Source organism: Ambystoma mexicanum, chromosome 10, assembly GCF_040938575.1.
Source record: "Ambystoma mexicanum isolate Mex_15411 chromosome 10, UKY_AmexF1_1, whole genome shotgun sequence".
In the NCBI taxonomy this organism is placed as follows: domain Eukaryota; kingdom Metazoa; phylum Chordata; class Amphibia; order Caudata; family Ambystomatidae; genus Ambystoma; species Ambystoma mexicanum.
Window position 1 is genome coordinate 1,457,735,659 of NC_090932.1, and position 21,475 is coordinate 1,457,757,133.

A 21,475-nucleotide genomic window follows, 5' to 3' on the forward strand; every position below is an offset into this window, starting at 1 on the left:
CACCCTGCTTCAGTGAACTAACATAGGACTTGGAAGCAAAGCAGCATGTTAGCGTGTTGACTCCACTTGCCAGAACTAAACCGACAAAGAAGATAAAGGCTTGTGTGAAAGGTAGGGTGTAGTGCCCATTTTCCTTACCCCTCCTCTATGTGGCGAGGGTAAAAGAGAATGCACGCATTCTAATGGCAACAAAGTGACCCCCAAATTCAAACAACCTGCGTCTTTTAGGCCGAGTTGATTAATGGGCGTGGCTCTTACCAGATTCAAGTCACCGGGAATTTGCGGTTTTTATCCACTTTTTTCCTAAACTGGCCCTGAACCCACCCCTTTTCTGGTGCAGATTGGCACATTGGGAAATGCCTGAAGAGTTGGCCAATCAGCGCGAAGATGAGCTGGTTTGAAAAAGGTGCATTGTGCATGTGAATGGCTCTATGTACTTTAAAATGCACAATTTTTCAAAAAGGCTTCCAAAATGTAACCTACTGGGTACTTCGCAAACCGCTTCTTGCCCAAAGTCACGAATTGGGGTTTATGATGTTGGGTCACTTATTTTCGGTGTCTAGGTTTACTTATTGTCCCAGTTCAACACAGACAGCTTTACTTTCAAAGAGAAAAAGTGTTCTGGCTAGGCCACCTTCTAAGCGCTGGGGGAAAGGCCCCTTTTGATTACTTTTGGAGGCCAGCAGAGTTCAGCCCACTAGAATAGCATTCCCTGGATAAGCAGATTTCGGACCTTTGCACCACATGAAAGATCAACGCAACTTTTAGCTGTACAGGTAAAGTGAAGAGGGGTTTTGTAGCAGATATCACATCCAATGTCTCCCACGTGGATTGGGCTACAGTGTTAATGCACTGGAGTAACAAGGCCTTTGTATTCAGAGGGGGGGACCGAGGGACGCAGAAGAAGACCATCACACTGGCTTGGATTATCTGACTCCTAGCGCAATGAGGGACATCGTCCTCACCACAGTGGCAAGAGGACAGAGAACCCTACATGGCCCAGTCCAAGGATAAGAGGGACCTGCCCCCTTCTAAACTCGAAAGCTTTTAGCTGCTTTGAATACTTTAGGGGACGGCTTGGAACATGGTACTTCACCTGATCGGCCCTTGGGTAATGCGCAGCAGCAGGGCACTTTGGCATCGTTGGTAGGGCCCTCTTTCTCTGAGGCACTTAAAGGGTCATGCTTAAGGAAGAGTGCTGCCTTTCTATCTCTACACCGGTGTGCTGTTCCACTAAAGCCTACCTTGCATGGCACTTCATGAAGGGAGACATTAGTGTCGTCTCAGTCCATTGCCAAGCCACCCTCTGTCCCCTCCACCTGGAAGGAGTAGAGACAACGGGGATCTGCTTCCCCCCCCCCCCCCGAGAGCCAGGGGGAGCTTATGATACGACAGGTGCTTGGACTGTTCATTCCGCTTCTGGCATGAAGAGATCGAGACAGGAGAACAGATCCCATTTGCAAAAACCTGCAGCAAGGGCAAACCGCATCCATTGCTCGTTTCTTGGCAGCAATAGACTATTTGTTCTATAATAAATGGGCCATTAATATAAACCAACAGACACTTTCAAAGTGAAACACGTTGCTTAAACTTAAAGCCACCAGTTTATTTATTTTTTATGGGCATTCACCCACAAATACCCTGCCTTTTATATGCCCCTTCCTTTTAGTATTTTATTGCAAGGTATACTCCTAAAGTTGGCATTGGCGTGTCAAACTGCTCAATGGAAGTTACATGCTTTTATTAATCCGACAGCAGTCCTTGGAAATTGAACAGTCTGTGTGTGTGCCAATGTCTGATTTTCACCGTTGGGGCAGCACAGTCGGCTGAACATGAGCAAGCAATCAGTCCAACCCCTGGTCCAATGGTGCATTCTAAGGTACTTTTCAAAGCAGGATGTTAATCTTATCGCTTTTTAAACATCTCAGCAACAGTCATTGAACCTCCTGTGCTACCTAGGTAAGATCAGGACGTGACAGCATTGGACGTGGCCCGGATTCTGCTCACACGCACTGCATTAACCACGGTCAAGATCACATGCATGACTTTAAAGTCAATCGCATTAATCCAGGGCCACACTGAACCCGAGTCACATGTCGGGGTTACTAACACTAAGCATCCCAGTGGGGGCTGAGCGAGACCCGGCAGTTGCCTACCATCCACAGCTATCTTCTGTTAAATGGATTAAAATAACAAAAAAGGGTCACACGGAACAGATATGGATTAACTGTTAAAGCACCGAGAGGCTACTTAATGGCAGAGCCTTGAACTTGTAACATGTGGGTGTGGCTGAGGTTCAATTCAGGGTGACCTTCAAGGTACCCGATGAAGAGGAAGAGTAGGGGCGATTTCAGAACGTTAATTTATTTTGTCATATTTTGCCCAGGAATAGATGTAGAGCTACTGCAACAAAAGATGGCAACATGTGTTCAATAAAAACACACAGTAAAACACTTCATGACCAAATGTCCTTGGAGGTTTTTCGGGGCTTTTTTGCAACCGTTGAACATAGGTTTCCTCTTCGGGGTGCATATAAATTTGATGCAAACCTTTCATTTTCTTAAACCCATTCTAAACGTGCATAATGTCAGATTTTCAATAACTACAAACAGCTTGGCAAAATATATATCTACTCAAACCAGTTTGGCCTTTTGGCTCTTATTTGTGGCCCGAAGGGCTCTTGTTTTAGTTGTGCCCTCTGGTTTGCCACCCGCCTCCCCACAATCCCATTACCTGGATTTCTAGAGATGCCATGCACTAGATGCTCCCCATTTCCAGAAATGCATCCCCAAAGAATTGCAATGTATAAGCTCGACAAATCTGTCAAGCCAACAAAACCCGAAATGGAAGAGAACCTTCAAAGGACATGCAGGGCGCCAAAAACCTCAATCTGGCCAAAAATTAAATGTTTCCGGTAATCTGTAATAACTGCCAATGGAAATGGCACAGCGGGTTCAGAGCCCATCATTATTTGGTAGGAAGGAAGACGTTGACTGTGAGCACTTGATCTCCAAGTCCGGTGCAAGAGAATGAACTCCCCGCCATCATTTCTGGCCATCCACCCAAAATAAAGTGGAGCACAGAGAATCAAAATAAATGGGAGACAAAAAAATTCAGGGATTATCCTGAAAACCTGGTGCGGGCTCAGCCGTCGAGGATCTGACTTCACTTCAGGAGGCAAAGGCTGGCACGCCTCAGCCATTTTCTGACTGGAAATGTACCATTGGTTTTAACAGTAAAGCTGGTCGGCAAAAAAGCACATATCTGATTTGGTAGCATAGATGGTATCCATCTGTGTGGAAAATGGTGCCCACACCACTGTCCTCAACCGACCTGAATAGGAACTGCATCAAAGAGGGTTTCTAAACAATTCGTTTTTCAAAGGATCCTGCACTGCATTTTTCAGATGATCTTTGCTTTTCTCGGTGTGTGCTGCATTTATTTCCTCTGCGAGGCAAGAAAAAAACCAAACGGACTGAATACACGTTTGACAGCTAGCGGCTGCCAGTACAAATCGCAATTCTTTCAAAGGCAAACGCTTGAAAATTGAGAATATAAAACGAATCCTCTTCAGACGAGGTGTATTACACGCACATGTTGGAGGGGTAGGGGGCAGCAGATCAGGGGCACGAAGGCAGGGATTGCGTCTGGATTAATTCATGCGTCACTAACCACCTTCAGGCTCAGCCAAGCTGAGGAGTGGCTGAGCCCGGAAACGTGCTCATCATTCTTGAACAGGCAGGAACCCACCAGCAGGCAAAGAGCACCGAGCTCCCTAAGCGGCACCGCGATTAGTCGCCAGAGTTTCTCTGTATTTCAATAACAGGAAAGACCTCTAGGCGGGAGCGCTGAAGGCCCGTATTATACGCAAAGCCTCTAGGCCAGCTTGCACTTCCTGGATTTCCTGTCTCCGAAACCGCCATTGTCACTTTCTACGGTGCCAAAAGAAACAGGCCACTGTTGGCAAGGGGACTACGTGGACTCACTAACCTCCAGAAGGTATGGTCTATCTGGCTTTGGAGACCCTTATGCCAGGATGAGAAAAAAGGACAAACCGTTGTTGCCAAAGGCAATACATTGACGCGTATGGCAAGGACACCCAATTGTCCGACTACAGTAGGGGCTAGGGATGGACTGGCCTACAGGGAACTCTGGCGATTGCTCAGTGGGACTCTCCACTGGGGGGCCTCGTGTATCCCCTGGTTCTCAGATCTTACCCGCTCTCCTATGCTCCCTTTCAAGGAAAGAATGTTTATAATGATTCCAGCATGTTATTCCTCGCGCTTAACAAATAACTATCATACGTTTTAAAAAAAATGGTTTCTAATGCATGTATATGGGTAAATGTGCTTCAAATGACACTTCTCTCTACCAATGTGTCCTATATTTTCATGTGGGAGAAACCACATCCCGAACACCAATTCGAGGGATTGGGCTTGCTTGCATTGAGTAATACAGGGCCCTCTTTGAAAAGACTTTGAGGGCCACTTTTGGCCCTGTCTAGGAGAGTGCAGTTTTAGTAAGGCTTTTTGGCCACTAGGACATTCAACCATCTAACTACAGTAGGGGCTCATTGGCCTTTCCAACATTGGGAGGGGCTGTTGAGGGCCAGAACTTTAGTAGTGGCTTTTTAAGTAGAAAAACATCCAGTTGTTGGACTATAGTATGGTCTCTGTCCACCAAAGCATCCAATCATCTGACTTTAGTCAGGGGTCTCTGACCACTAGACTATGCCACACCAGCCACACACAGATATGCGCCAGTGGAAGACTATTAAAGTCTCCTAGGTCATTGGTTGTAAATGTTGACTGTTGGGTTATCTTGGAATGTTGCTGTTCTAGGAAAATAAAACTATACAAGCCCCCTTTGCCTCACTTTGGAGAAATGAAACATGAAATGGCCGCGAGACGCTATTGTGTTTAGTAGGTTTGAGCAACTTTAAAACTAGTGTGATTTGAGGATTCAGGGTATAACTCCAGCAAATCAACTAACCAATTTTGGTCTACTAGTTTACATACAATAGGTCAACTCCCATGCATTCTGCAGCCTACCTTGGACACCACTAGGCAAACGCCAATGCCGCCATATAGTGCCAGAGCTTAATAAGGAGTGCACTCATGGCAACATTAGTCTCTCCAAACGTCACCCATGTGGACTTTAAAGGATATTCACAGTAAAAGATACTTCTCAGAAGGTTGCAATATGCCAATCGGGGATACACAAACCAATGCAACTGAACTTTTGATATAGGATAGTGTTGGATTGTGGGTCACAAAGAGGTTGCCTGTCACAGGTTCATGAATTAGAGCAAGAATTATTTCCCCCTTTGCAAAGTTACATTTTTCCGGCTCCATCATTTCACCCTGAAAGCAAACACTCTGGCATCATTACTAATTTGCCATCCCCTGTTGATGCCACCTACACCAGCACCTTCTATGTTTTTGCACCCAAGCCCATACTGGTGCAGGTATTCTATCTGGGAGCAGGAACAGGGGATCAGCAAAGAAGGGCAAAATGAACTGAACCACTAATGGAGAACCTGGACATTTTACACACAATTAGAACTACTTGAGCAAAGGTATGTTTGAGTTTAATGCTTGTTTAATGTGAAACCGAACAGAAAAGAGCTACAGGAAAGAGTGACAGTAGGAGCCGTATGTCTGGGAGAGGACAATGAGCCCCACAGCGTACGCACAGACTTGTACAAGAGACACAGAGATGACCACCCACCGTGAACATGAACACCCAGGGTAACGTGGCGGCCATATTGGCCACGCAAGGGTGACAATTGCCAGTGTGTCCAATACTTAATACAATTCAAGACAATGAAAGCTCAACACTGCTACTCTCATTGTAACATTGAATGTATGTACCTTTTCTTTTTTTCCTTTTGTGTCACGCAACAATATGTACCTATGTTGTCCACATGATTATGCACCCAGCTACCTGAGGGTTCGGCTGCGCTCTATAAATAAACTAAACTAAACACCAGGAGTGCACACTTACCCGCGTGTTATGCATTCTTTGATTTCTGACGTCCAAGAATTCAACTGCTGATCGTCGTCAGTCTCAAAAATAACCTCGGTAACTTCGGTGGAACTATTCACCTACACAAGGGAACAGAGAGATAGAGTGGTCTTATCGAATATTCGGTTATAAAACACAGACATGCAAATATAGTTGCGCGCCAGTGGGCCACATCAAAGCAGTCGTTTCCGTTCTTGCTCCGAGAACCAGTCTTGGCACCGTTTCTGATTTTCCTCTCCCCCCATCCTGTGGGACTCTGACTTCCTTTGTTATTCATCTCTCTCATTCTCTTGTATCCCCCCCGACTCCCTCAGTATGCCTCAAATACTCTTAAAGGAAGTAGACTGCGGCATAGCCAAATTGAAACGTACTCCATAACATATTGTTCACAGAGTTCATCATTAAAGGGGCAAGCTAACGAATGATGCCAACATAGGTCTGGAAAACGTTCTGGAATAATTCAAATTGGTGAAGAGAGAGAGAGAGAACTGGGTGTTTTTCCTTTCACTACAAAGCACCTTTAAACATGGTTTAAATCAGTGTGAAGACCAGATGCGTTCTCTTAGCAGCTTTGACAACATTACGAAATTGAAAGGTGACAGACAAAAATCGGTCCCTTGGTTTAGCCGAAGGTTACATTCACATTTCAGTCCTTGGAGCATATGTCCACAATCTCAAATAAAACCCATGTACAGAGTGAACAGTATTTAAAAAATATATCAACCTGAAAGTGGTTGCAAGATTTATTTTTTTACTGAATTTAGTTACCACATTTATTGGGATTTTTTTTTACCATTAATATGTTATATGTATTATGGACCATATGTATAACCAGGATTGCATCATTTTGAACAAACCAATATACAATCAATTAAAAAAGTGGTTGCAGTTCTAGTTACTTTGGTAAATCAGAAACTATATAGAAATACTTAAATACGAGTCTCTGCTATTTCTGCTACATTTATTTTAACATTTGTGTAACGCCCAGGTATCACGACGTTTGTACAGGGTAATAACAGAGTAAAAACTGTACAGATCATTGCGTCAGTAGGAAGTAGTACCGGCAAAGTAGGGGACAGTCATGCTCAGAGTACTGAACAGGCAAACCTTCAGCAGTCACTTGAACGTTGGGTGGGAGGGCTCATTTCTTAAGTGTGGAGGTAAGGAGGTCCACGGGGTGGTTGCTGTGGTGCTGAAACTAACCCCACCTGCTATGGCTTGGGCCCAACATGAGAAAGCATCCCCTAGCATGAACTTTTGAGAGGATCGCGGCCACAGTTTTCCTGCCTATGGATGCATGTATTGGGCTAGGATAGAGTAATAAGATACAATAACAGGAATGCAATCACGAGGGTACAGCTCAAAAGATATGCAGAGATCCGACAGACTTGCTCAGTCCTGTGGTCAACGTTAGAGTTTCTCTGCTTGGCTGCCTTCTGTTAAGGGAGAGGAAGAAGAGGTCATCACTTTAATCCCCGAAGCTCCTCCCACATTCCTAATGCCTTTTTCTATGTCAATGTTTAGCAGCTTCAGAAGGGCAATGCTCATTTCTGGCGTTGGGGTGTGGGGCGGGGGATGGAGTTTGCCAGGATTCCACCCCTTCAATGTCTAATTAAGTTGAGTGGGTCATTTGTACTTCTTGAGCTTTGAGGTATGGCTATCACATTTTTTTAAAACATCTGATTCTGGATAGGCAAAGCGAACTAGCACAGAGTGCAGGACAGCACGTGTGACTGTGCCATTTGGGGTAATCCAAGTATTGCTGATGACCATGACTGAGAGGTGAGGGCGATACGAGTCAAAGTGGTTTGTGTTAAAGGAAGCCTTATCAAGGGGTGATGGTGCATCACGGGTCCAAAAGCCGAGGTTGTGCGGGTTTGGGGGAACAAGGAAACAAGGCAGTGGAAAGGGGAATATCATACATGGTGGTGGATTGTTTCTTTAAATAATTTTTCATTTTCAAAATTATTCTTTCAAAATGTAAACCTTCCAAAGTGAAATATCCTGCCGACAACAGTCTCTGGGTGCAGAAGAAAGGGCCTCCGTTGAGTAGGAGCGAAGAGACTGCTCTTATTTTGAAGACTCAGGGGCCTCTTCTATATTAGACCACTGTTGTGAAGAAATAAAGAGCAATGAGGGCCACCCCAAATGACACAATGTAAAAATGCACCATCAAATTGGAATCAGACTTCCAAGATACCCGAAATGTTGGACCGGGGCCCAGTCGATCTAGATCCAGCGATGCAGACTACCCTCCTCTGGGGCACACAAGCAGACATGACGCAGGCCGCCCACAGCATGGTCCAAGGTGTATAGTGCGCAGTGGCGAGGCCTTCTGTAAAGTTAAGCACTGCTGTCCGCATCTCATTGCCAGTTATTGCATCCAAGTACACTTTACCAGATTAAATGGATTGTGTCAATGTAAATATGCAGAGGTTTTAGCCTACCTTATGACAAGCCACAAATTGGGGAAGATCCTGTTACTCATTACCTGTGCCATCTACAGTCACAACATGAGAATAGCGCACACACAGGTGAATTATCACTCACTAAGTGAGAGGAATGCTTCCCTTTTTAGGCTTTCTTAATGCAAACATAGTTTAGGATTAGATCATCTAGATATTGTTCTGATCTTTACCTTAGGTGAAAAGGGTTTCCTAGCGCTAGCACCCAGTAGAAAGTAAATTGGCTTTCTCCAGGAACCCAAGATCCTCCCAATGTAGGGTGAGTTATTTTGTATTTTATCTAATGTGATAGAACACATTATGATTTTGATTTGAATGCCTAGCTCTCCACAGACTTCAGCATCTTAGTTCATTCTGTTTTTTAAGACAGAATCTAGTTTTGAATGAAGGGAAGAGGTTCCTTTCATTAGTAGTTCCAGCGCGGGATATCACAACATTTGACACTTGTCCACCTTGGGACATACAAGGTACCTTTGTTCAATCGCATAAAAACTCATCTAGAACTCTATCCCATTTTTTCTAATATGTAGGTCGGGGGTTTAGAGACCATACTTTGTTGGTGTTCTCAATGAGTGAAAACCTTTAGCGATTACCAATTGCTGCTCGTGCTAGTAAAATAGTAAAAAGTAACCATTGTATTCAAAGAACATTTATAAATTCAATACATTTCTATAAATCCCTTCTATGTGATCCCAGTACATAATACATAATTTCTAAAAACAGCAAATTCATTCACTATATACAACCTTAGAAAGACATACAAGTGACGTTTTCTATTATTTAACCACCCTTGGATTTTTGTACCAAGATATGGTAGGGGGGAGGTTAAGTCAATAGATCATCCTACCTCTTACTGTACTCAACATGTTTCAATTCTAAAACCCTAAATGGTGAACTTTCTTCAGGAGACTTTCTTATAGTCACTTCTGAACAAGTTATATTGACTTTTATTCATTGGCGGCTCCTCCTCATTGGCTGCGGGGGGGTTCTCTGGAAAACACTGGTGGGTTGGGCATCCACTACTCTTATTGTGGGCTCTCCCTGTTTATCCACTTAATAGGTCTTCTGGCGTACAGATACTCTTCAGTTTTTACTGGTCCTGTTCATTGTCTAGCGTAGTCTTTACATATGGCATGTCTCTACACAAGCGGCAGAAGGACAAGCAAAGGAAATCTTTTAGTTACGCAGCGTTTAGTTCCACTGCCTTACCTCTCTGTCATCTGCACTCTGTTCTCACCATGCTCCTCAGCGTTTGTTGTCGTAATGCTCCACTATAGAAGGAGTGATCCGTTTGTAAATTAACCTATTGTTCAATAACAGACTTACTAGTATGAATAGAATATGCATGAGATGTCTTGCTACATTTTACCTGGAGAACAGTACTTATATATCTTTGTATTTTGATTATTTTCTAGAAACTATTGAAAACATTGCCCCTGATGAAGAGAAACGATCTCGAAACGCGTTGGCTTTATCATTAAATATATATCATGTTGTATTTTTTTTGGACTACTTTTTGTGCAATTACTTTGCCTATGAGATTGCCAAGATAAATCTATGCACATATGAACATTAAGATTTTAATAACTTGATTGGTTATAATTATGATTTGAATGTTTGGCTGCATTCAACGGCCTGTGATAGTGTGCAGGAGACGACAGTTCCCGATCATTTGGGAACTCTGTTCTTTTTTCTATTACCTATTCATGTGTCAGGGTGAGTCTTCCCCCCCCCCCCCCACACCTTAAGATTGATACCCAGACTTACTGTTTTATTTGAATCCATTTCGACAAACATTCACCAAAGTACACAAAGGTGTTCATTGTACGTCACTTTTTGGTCCATATACCGATTTGGACATAAGTAACAAAGGATTTAATAACACTAGCTGTCAACTAGAACTTTGCAATGAATGGACAAATGGAAAACAATCATAACATTTTTCTTTGGGGTGGTGCTCAATATCTATGGCCCTCTGTGCCGGACCACAAAGCCCAGGCACTGGCAGAACTCGGGAGGGTGTTCAACCCGACAGAAAAAAAAAATGAATCCTGGTAATTTCTCAGGGCAAAAAATGATAATTGAAAAAAGGCATGGAGTAGAGGCTGTCGCAAACCCTACAAATCACAAATAAAATAAAAAATCTGTCACCCCGTGAATCAATTACTTGCTCTGAGAAATTGTTTTTGTGCATTGATTAGAGCTCCATTAGAGGACGATGAAACACGTCAATGTTCGAAGACTTGCTCACATGCCGAAGAAACTTCTGCAAGGTCTTCACCCCTGAGGAGACCACATCTTCACCCTCTTCAATCTTAGGAGTTTCGCCGCCTGACAGGGTGCCCATATAGAAAAAGCTCTACGTGTGTTTGTCAAAGACCACAACTAGACTGTATTATGGGGTCTTCAAAACACAAAAACAAAAACAGAGAAGAGAAAGAAAAGGATAACGGTGCCCAGTGCAAAAAACAGATCAATCCCACACTAACAACGTAATCTGGTCCCAGTCTGATGGCAAGCAGACAGGCGTTGGCAAAGCCAACAGTTTGGGCTTTTGTGTTGGTATGAGATATGCCTTTGTCAAGTAGCCATAATGGTACTTGGTAATAAGGTAGTGACAGCTGGAAAATGGTCTGAGTTCCTGGGCATGCAATGGCAGTGCTTGGACAATACCCATCTATTATGCATACACAAACTAAAACTGTTGTCCTGTTAAAAGACAGCATTGGCCATGTCAAGGAACAGATGTAAGGACACACATGTTGATTACAAATCAAGTGGCTGAAAGCACACTTGGTTAAGCCATATTTATTGCAACAACAGCGCATTTATAGCTGGAAGTAAGACATTATCTGTTACTGTGTAATATGGTTAGTTCAAAGACATCCCAGGAGTGTATTTTGGGAGGGGGTACGTAGTGGGTGGGAATTAATACAGGGCTTAGCATGGGCATGCATAGTTATTGGGCGAGTGAGTAAATAACCAACACTCACATTCTATGTGCTCCATCTCACATGCCATCCCTCTTATCTGTACTCCAATGCAATAGATTGGATTCTCCAAAGCACCACCCAGTAGTCAAAACTAAAATAAACGGACATGCAGTGTGCCACAAAGGAATTAAAACAGTCCCCCTAGCCCCCACACCTCGATCAAGAAAAAAACAAGGAACACATAATAATCGTGTTTCATACCTTCAGTAAAAATGTGTTGGGATTGTCTGGCATTTCAAGACACGTGCACTTCCTTATCTCTTGGACAGAAGAACAGGATGTATGCAGCTTTGGTCTGGAACACTGCGCAAGAGGAAACAAACACATGCAATTAGCAATGCCTCCACACACAGGAAGACACTCAAATCCGAAACAGTAAATGCTGCCCGGAACACATCTCACTCAACATCTTTTTTTAAAGGTTTTAAAAAATATTTTTATTACGTTTTTACTTTGTAACAAACGACAACCAAACATAATTGCATAATACGTCACATTACATTAACATGAGGGTCATACCCTATTAACTTACTTCCCAATTCTCCCCCCCCCCCCGCCCTGCCTATGCTTACTTCTGCGTTATCTGTTATGTCAATTGTCTTACAATTGGCTTCATGTGTATCTTCTAGTACAGCGACTTCACATATGTCTGGGTTAAACAGGGTCACTGTCAAGGCAATCCACTGCAGTATGGCCATGCCCAGATCTTGTTTCTGTTCCCTTAACGCCTTTTCTCACACCCCTGTTTCACCTGCTGACCATTTCTTTAGGTCATCCCACCCGCTGGCCACACTTGGTCCCTTTGCATCTTTCCACCTCATGGCTATGCATCGCTTGGCTATCTCCCTGTTTCAGCTGCTGCCCATTTCTTTAGGACATCCCACCCTCTGGCCACACTCGGTACCCTTCATCTTTCCACCCCATGGCTATGCATCGTTTGGCTATCTCCCTGTTTCAGCTGCCACCCATTTCTTTAGGACATCCCACCCTCTGGCCACACTTGGTCCCTTTGCATCTTTCCACCCCATGGCTTCCTGTGGCAGCACTTAGTGGTTGACTTGTGGGATAAGCCCAAAACTCCATTCCTACAATGTGTGGGATTCCACCTAGAATTCGACTCATGCTGTAAGTAATTGAGCAAACCAGAGTAGCAAACTTCAAATTCGCCTACTCTGGTTCTCACTCCCATTGGAAATGGATGTTGGATTTCATGGTCTTCATGAACTGGTCCCATTTTGTCTGGAGCAGTAAAATGTATTGAGCCTTCCCCCTTTCTCCCCCCCGAACGTGCTACTCCCTACTTCTATTCCGACATACTTGCAACACAATGAGGAGATGTTCTGGGGCAGTGAGTGCCAAAATGGTGGTATGCCACAGCCCGGGTGCGACAATTTGGAGATGCCCTGGCACAGTGGATGGCACAAGGATGGGATACAGGAGCATAGGTGCAACGATGGGGTGTCCTCAATAAAAGGGGCGTTCTGGCAGAACGAGGGGTTACTCTGCCAACATGATGGTATCTAAAATGGTGTGTATCCAGTGCACTGTGAAGCTCACACAACAAACAGTTCGCTAGGGCACTACGGGATAATAAAGGCCTTCAGTATATTGCACTGGTTTCCTGATATAGGTCGGTCTCAATAGGCCCCCACAGCTACATGTCTTGGTACTTTAAGACCCCTAAGGTGGTGATGTGCGCAGTATAAAAACTTAACATAACAATCTATCTCTGGAGCCATTTGTGTACCTTCCACTGTTCCCTTTCCTAGAAGAATTTAGGAGTTTTCCCTACACAGCCCCCACCCCTCGCACCTAACTGATCTGGAATATTCCAAGTCAATGAATGATCAAAGCCTTCCTTCCCTCTTCTCTCACCTCTCACCCCCCCACATCTTCCTCTTTTGCCCGGGTGCCACTCATTAGGCAGCGACTGTGTGGCAGTCTTGTTATGGTGCGTGCGTACCACCAGTGTTCTGGATTGTCATCAAGCTAAGCAGTTGCTACTTAATAAACCTTGGGGTGCAATGGCGGAACTCATCTCCGTGTCTGGTGTCTTCTCGGTGATCCTAATCACCACAGTGCTTGAGGTTGGCGCCTTACAAAAACATAAATAACCAAATGGGACCTTCTGCCGCGGCGTTGGATGGTGGCCATCGGGCATGTGATGGGATGCAGCAAAGTTTTGGTGCAATGATGGGAAAGTCTGGTGCTGTGATGGCGGGAGTCTGGCACAGTGATTGGGGTGGTCTAGAAGAGTTGTAACATAGAAGCAATACGCTGTAGCACGACTGGCGCAATGAGGAATTAAGCCATTGTAATGAACAGCCGCCACCCCCAAAATACCAGGCTTGATGGTAACTTAGTTGCACAGATGTATACCTGTAGAAATGCCCCAAACTCTGCCCTTTTCTCTCAGTTGGATCATAGCAGTTAGCCGTAGGTTATCACTGGTGAAAAATGGTTGATTGTGTGGCTCGGCTCCCTACATTTCCTGTCGCCCAATGTGGCAGCCAAAGACGCCAGGGCACAGCGTTCCTTAACATTACTTTAACACTACAAACAATATCACGGTCCTACTCTACAAAGAGAAAGCAACGTTTTAACTCAATTTTTCTACATGACAGAATAGACCCAAAATACAGGGTGGGCTTTAAATTGGATACTTCCGCTTTAAAAAAACAAAATTACTTTAGCAGAATAGTTTTACATTAGCGAGCATGAGCTGAAGAAACCATGGTAAAGGTTTTCAAAACCTGGAAGAAAGGCTCACATGCCAGTACTAACCTAAAAGGAAAAGAAAAAAACAAGATATAACTTTAAATGCCAGTCAAGTTTTTCAACCAACATAAAAAGGAGACTAACTATTCATTATCATTCGAGTGATCTGTTCCCCTTTCGCCTTATGAGGTTTTAGTGGGCTTTTAATACAGCTATAACGGTAACATAATTAGCCAGGGTAATAATGAGGAATAGTTTTACAAAGGTAGCGGGCGCCCCTCTCTCGCAAGAACAGACATGATAACCTGTTCAGTGGTTATTAACCACTTGAGAGTTCGCAGCCACTGCTTTTACTCACTGTGCCTTTCACAGATGGGAAATATCCATTTGCATATCAGTCTTTGTCCTGCCCAGGGGCAGTCCAGCACCGAAATACAATGGCAATTCCAATCTGAACGAGAGTACCACCAGCAACCCCATCTGTGAAAGGCACAGTGAGTAAAAGCAGTGGCTGCGAACTCTCAAGTGGTTAATAACCACTGAACAGGTTATCATGTCTGTTCTTGCGAGAGAGGGGCGCCCGCTACCTTTGTAAAAATATTTTTTAAGGAACCTGGGATTGGTAACCCTAGGTCTCCTGGGGGCAACCAGACGTGGTCTCCCTCTCACTGTGCTTAGAGAGGCATCAGCTTCACCTCACTGATGATCCCCAACAAGGGTGAAACACGTGTATGGGGTTGCTGGTGGTACTCTCGTTCAGATTGGAATTGCCATTGTATTTCGGTGCTGGACTGCCCCTGGGCAGGACAAAGACTGATATGCAAATGGATATTTCCCATCTGTGAAAGGCACAGTGAGTAAAAGCAGTGGCTGCGAACTCTCAAGGGGTTAATAACCACTGAACAGGTTATCATGTCTGTTCTTGCGAGAGAGGGGCGCCCGCTACCTTTGTAAAAATATTTTTTAAGGAACCTGGGATTGGTAACCCTAGGTCTCCTGGGGGCAACCAGACGTGGTCTCCCTCTCACTGTGCTTAGAGAGGCATCAGCTTCACCTCACTGATGATCCCCAACAAGGGTGAAACACGTGTATGGGGTTGCTGGTGGTACTCTCGTTCAGATTGGAATTGCCATTGTATTTCGGTGCTGGACTGCCCCTGGGCAGGACAAAGACTGATATGCAAATGGATATTTCCCATCTGTGAAAGGCACAGTGAGTAAAAGCAGTGGCTGCGAACTCTCAAGTGGTTAATAACCACTGAACAGGTTATCATGTCTGTTCTTGCGAGAGAGGGGCGCCCGCTACCTTTGTAATAATAATGAGGAATAGTCTTAGCCTTAATTAATGCAGACCACAAACTTAATTATTTTAGGTTCTTAAATCATAAATGCTATAATTGCGCAGCTCAACCGCTTCATTGACCTTGGAAGGCTTAAAATGATCAGTCGATCCTGACAGCAGTTGATCAAGTGACCTGCAGATCTCTGGGATGGGCCTGCAGCCTCCTGCCCCCCAGCTATCTCACGGCCCTCCTAATGACCTTGGGTCACTAGAGGTGTGGGGGCTGGGGGCATCTTAAAATGGCGTTATGGTCAACTGCAGTCAATAGAGGGCTATTCTAGCATTCCTGAAGACCATCACCTCAGTGATGTCTGGTCCAGTTAGAGTTCTGGAGCTTTGTGGAGAGCTATTACTGTGTATTGCAGCTTGGCAAAAGCTCCGACCACAAAAATACATCACCAGTCCCTAAAGCAGTGGTGGACTGGCCTATAGGGAACTCTGGAGATTTCCCGGTGGGCCTCTACACCCTGGGCCTCTTTTGTGTGGTATTTCCAAATTTTCTCATAGGAAAAGCATTGAGCTTGCTGAAAATGTGTACTATGGGGCCACTTTGAACTTTATTTCCAGGGCCTCTTTTGGTCCCCAGTTATTATTTCCAGGGCCTCTTTTATTTCCCAGTCCACCCTTGCCCTAAAGGAAACCATGACCATTTTGTATTCCCTTTACCACGCTTCTGTCTTGGCTATTTGTTGCCAGGACTGTCCTTGAGCTAACCCGATGGCGATCGATCACAAAGGGCCAGAGTTGCTACCGCTCAATGAACTTTTATCCCAGGTGCCTTGAGGTGGATGTGCCCAAAACAGACCGGTTGAGCGAAATGCTCAGGTGTGGGTGTCACCCTTCTAAATAGATATGACTGGGAACATGAATGCGGACGTTCTAGTTTAATTAACAGCTCAAGGCCGCAGGGACTTTCCTTCATTTGGGTTTGCAATACGTGCTGTTGGGACATCAGAAGATCTGCCTTTCTTGAAACACAGCAACATACGGGTTAATGCTCTGATCGAGCCATTCCGTAAATAAAAGGAGGCTCACAACCTGAACTTTCCAAAAAGGTCATGGGTCAAATGCTGTCGGTCCTGAATGATCGGTTGCCAACTAGAAACCTATTGGTCATTGCAGAAGGTGACCTGTAGTCTTAGACCCGAATAACTAGAATCCATAAGGGCGAGCGTCCTCGGCCGGGATTCCCATATTCCCAATGGAACGTGGGCCCAGGTCCATGCCTGTCCAGTTGCACCTCACACTGCCTCTTGGCTCCCCCAGCACTTGTGGTCTGTATCTGTAACCATACAGTCCCTTCTCACTGCACTTATGTGCCACCCGTTGGCTGCACTTTCTGATTACCTGTACTTAGCCACCCGCTGGCTGCACTTTCTGATTACCTACCCCCCCACCCCCCCTCTTTTAGCACTTCTCCGGTTCCCCTTCCCTACACTTGCACAAATTGAATGACGCAAGGTCTAGTAAGATCGTTGTTTGTCCTCCCTCTGTTTCTCCCCTTTGTCTCGCCTAAAAACACTTGTGTACAGGCGCGTTATAAATGCCATAAGGAATCATTGCCGACTCCGGCAATTGGGATTTAAAACAGTGCACAGACTGTCTTCAACTCGCCATCTCAAGGTTTTGTGAAAAGGAAAACGTTAAAGTCTTGTATAAAAAAAAGGTTACACCAGGTTTAACACCCCTGTTTATGCTCCAGGAGATTTTTTGCGGGGCAGAGAATGGGATGAGCGATTCAGTGGTGCATTCCTGCTCTACCTGACCTGCAAAAATATAATGGTTTTACACCAGCATGACGTTTTAATGCTGGTGTAAAATGAATGGATTCGTATGGAATCCGCCGTTCTTTTAGCACCTGCTGAAAGCAAGAAAATTCCATGGGAATCCATGCAAATGAATCCCATATGCTTCCTTGCGGTACGAAGCATGAAACAAGCACTTTAAGATGGATCTGGCACATGTAACACATTTGTATTGCGCTTCGTACGGCCAATTTGGAAAATTGACCAAAGGGGTCCTTACTGCATCGAAGTACAAAAGTAGGCAGTCTCCCTCCCTGCAGTTTACACTTCAGGGAAAATGAGCCCCTGTGTCTTTAAATCCTTCCCAGGTTGATATTGCCTGGGCTACTTGATTTTCTGGCCCTACCTTTTGCAATCGGATGCCTAAAATGCCCCGACTGGCATTGAAGGGGCACCAAGGTATACGTAGTACAGATCACTGGGTAAAGAACCAGCATTGGTTACTATTGCCCCATCTCAGTAGTACATGAATGAGTTGCTCCCCCTTTAGAGGTAAGCGGAGAAGTCGCCCACCCACCAGGCAGATGGTTTGCGTGGTCTGTAGACCAGTGGAATACGGCTTGAGCAGGTGTAATGGGGCGGCGGGTCTGCTCTGAATACAATAGCAAATCCTACGACATCTGAGGGAGAGACTTGGGAGTGAACCAGCGAGTGGGTATACTTAAGCAAAAAGGGTTCCAAAGCATTGTCAAAACCAGCAGTTTATTTAGATGGCGCTCCAAACCCAAAAGGTATCCGGGTGCAAATATACATGTTGCATACATAGGTTGCATTTAGACCAGGGGTCGGCAGCCTTTGCCTCTCCAGATGTTTTGGACTACAACTCCCATCAGCCCCATGCAGCACAGTCACTGGTGTGAGATCATAGGAGTTGTAGTCCAAAACATCTGGAGAGCCGCAGGTTGCAGATCCATGATTTAGACAAAAAGAGTTGGTGATGCCCATTACAGTTGACAAGGACTACAGTTTAGCAAGTTGTGAAAAAAGCAAGCTAAGAGTAACAGGTTAAATAGATCCATATCTTAGTATTAAAGCATATTGCAGTAGGGTTGTCATGGTTCACGAGTTACATATAGTTGATCATGCAGATGCAGTGAGTGGCCGGAAGCTTGGCCGGAATCATATCATGTTGTGGAAGACCATGCTCAGGGTTACAGGATTGAGCAGGTCACAGTATCAACAAGACTTACTTCTAAGACATGGATAATTCTTGCGCAATTAGCTAGGTTCTTAGTTTCTTTCGAAAGGGCAGGTAGGCTGCCACAACTCGGATGTCAGAAGGCAGTGCGCTCCACATTTTGGCTGCCAGCACTGGGAAACTCTTTCCTCCAGATGTTTCTAGTTTGTATCTTGGGATAGTGAGTCGATTCACCTGGGCGGATCTGGTGAGTCCGTCAGAGAGGTTTTTTGAAAACTTACAGGTGAGGTATTTCGGAAAAGTGTTGGCAAAGCACTTGTGTGTCAGGGATAGGCACTGATGTTATGGTAGTATCTGGCAATAGATGGAAAATGGTGCGATTATCTGGATATATGACAGCAGCGCTTGGAAAATGACTATTTATGCCTATACATAAGCCCCAACTGCTGGCTTTGTCTATGCATTTTTATAACAGGACTTCAGTGCAAAGAACAGATAATTATCCAGAGACTGAAGGCACACTTGGTTAAGACATGTTTACTGCACCATTAGCCATGTACTGCTGCAAAGAAGTCATTACCTCTCAGCAGACTGCTTAGGACCAACTCTGGCAAGCTAAGGTTTGATCGTACTGCTTGATAGTGTGCTTAAAGAGTTCCTAGAGGGTGCGCTTTAGGCAGGAAGGCGCTGGTAGTGGCTGGAAATAGCCATACGTCTTAGCATGGCAATGGGCAATCAGTGGGTGGGTAAATAACCTAACACCTACAAGCTGTGTGTCCCCTACCTCACATGCCATCTCCCACCTAGCTCTACTCTAATGCAATAGTTTTGGTTTATAGTTGGTGCTGAAACACCACCTTATGACCCAAACAAAGAAAAGGGCATTATTTTGAGTATCCACTTTAAAGTTTCCTGGTGTTGGGAAGGAGAGAGGGTCTTCCCACCCCCTGGGCAAAACCGAATAAGAAATAAATGCTGAGAGTACATATGTAGAGCAGGGGGGAAAGGGAGTGCACATAGAGGAGAATGCACAATCACCTCGCTGCATTAAGATGGTAGATGCAGGTTTGAATGCCATCTTGGCGAGCAGCAGCCATCCTAGAATTTAGGCCCAAGCGCGGCGAACAGCATTATATGTTTTAGTATTAGATTCCTTGCATGAGTGCGAACACCAACCCCCACCCGGGCCAGGTCTCATGAAATCCTCCATTCTTCTACAAAGTTACGGGCCCGCACGCACAGGGAAGAATGCACTCAGCAAGGTCATGAGAAGGGAACAGCACGCCTCCTGACAGCACCATCCCACAGTTAAGATAGCAAGGCCCTCCTGCCACCAGTGATCCCCACACAAGAAATACAGCCTTGCAATGCTTTTATCCTGGGACCCCTGCATGCCACAAGACCATCCAAACCCAGACCACCAACCATAAAACTTGTACACCCCTCGATCGATCACTAAGATCAGAAGGCTAGGCCATCATGCCTTCACAAGTGGGTCACGTGATTTGTGCAGTGAGGTTCAGGGTGGTGGCCAATTATAGCCCAAAACGGAGGTGGAGGACCTTGGGAGTTGTTCATCTGTCTGGGAAATGAGTGGAGCATGTGAGTTAGTGCGACTTCAGCCCTCCCCCCAAGCTCATCCCTGTATCTGCCAGGTGCACAGTTACTAAGATAAAATAACATTGTTTGTGTTAGTAGCCAATTCATTGTTCGGCCAACTTTACCTTGGATGACGAACCCAGCAGCGCCCACGTGTGCGAAGATGGACAGATGAAGATGGACCAATGGCCTGGCATCCCATATGGAACAGTCCCTACCGTTATAGAGACCTTCCTATTAAGATTGTAGAATTGTACTATATATAATTTCATCATCAGTGACGTTGTTTGTGCTTATAATGTTCTGCATGCACCTACGGAGCTCAGAACATTCTGCAGCAGCAGAGTTCTTTGCTTATGCACTTCTATTTTGTAAGAAATAAATACTTGTTATCCTTGCAAGGGTGTCTTGGGCCTTTTTCCCTAGTGGGTTGTCTTTTTTTCCTGGTGTGAGCATGCGGGGGTGTGCCTTCACTGGCCTATCTGAGTTTGCTCTGGGACTGAATGACGCAGTCAGCAATGACCCATTATATACATTGCAGTCTTGGAACAGAGTAAGGTTAAGTAGTCTCCACACAAAACAATAGAATAAACTATCCAGATTGGATGAATTATGAAGCTCAACCAATGGGCGGAGGGGTCACATGTGCATATGCATTGGTTTGAAGCTAATGATCAAGCATAGTTCACCTAACAGGGCTTGGTCAAAATATAGCTGCAAACATTGGCGGAGACCGAAGGTCAATAACGAGCCATATACCTCCCGGGAGCACTTTCAGCCACACTGAGCATATAGGTCTTGCCAGGTCAGAGCATGCTCCAGTCTGAAATTAAAGTGCTATACATTTTCAGACAGGCCCCAGAGCCTGGGTCCTATAACCCAACCCACTTAGGCTACTCAGGGTGGAAGCCCAGTGTCTTTGCAGAGTGCCCTTATGGGGCTGACAAACCAAATGACTCACAAATTACATACTTTAGTACTACTCAATAAAAATAATCTAGGATCTAATCAACAGCTCTACATCCCATTATTCATAAATGATCAGACAATGCCGACAGGAATAATGTACAAAGGCAACCCTAAAAAGTCCATAAATAGATGTACAAGGCAGCATCATTTCAATGCCATTCAGAGAACAAATTATCTTCAAAAAGATTATGCAGGCGCAGATATGGGGTACGTCCAGATGTGGGGTGTAATCAAAGGGCCAAACAAACAGAACTTAAAGGCCCACTGTGAACATTACCTGTCAGCCTTTCAAACACCTTTGCACTGAAAATTGGCCTATTAAGGCAGACTATGTGGATGTCCTTCTGCAGTTGAAATCCAGAGAAAGCGGAACAAATTTAATCAGAGTGCAGATTACAAAGGCACATCACAGTTCTGGCT

At 44.9% G+C, this 21,475-nt stretch overlaps 1 protein-coding gene across 2 annotated transcripts in view; it reads right to left on the reverse strand.

The window, feature by feature from the left end:
• Positions 1 to 21,475, reverse strand: part of SH2B3 (SH2B adaptor protein 3) — a 570,764-nt gene that overhangs the window by 87,838 nt on the left and 461,451 nt on the right. For both annotated transcript variants that reach the window (XM_069619528.1, XM_069619527.1), the window contains 2 exons: positions 11,687 to 11,788; positions 6,007 to 6,107 (listed from right to left, as the gene is read on the reverse strand). In XM_069619528.1, the coding sequence (XP_069475629.1) occupies positions 6,007 to 6,107; positions 11,687 to 11,788 (203 nt within the window). The remainder of the gene's footprint in view (positions 1 to 6,006; positions 6,108 to 11,686; positions 11,789 to 21,475) is intronic.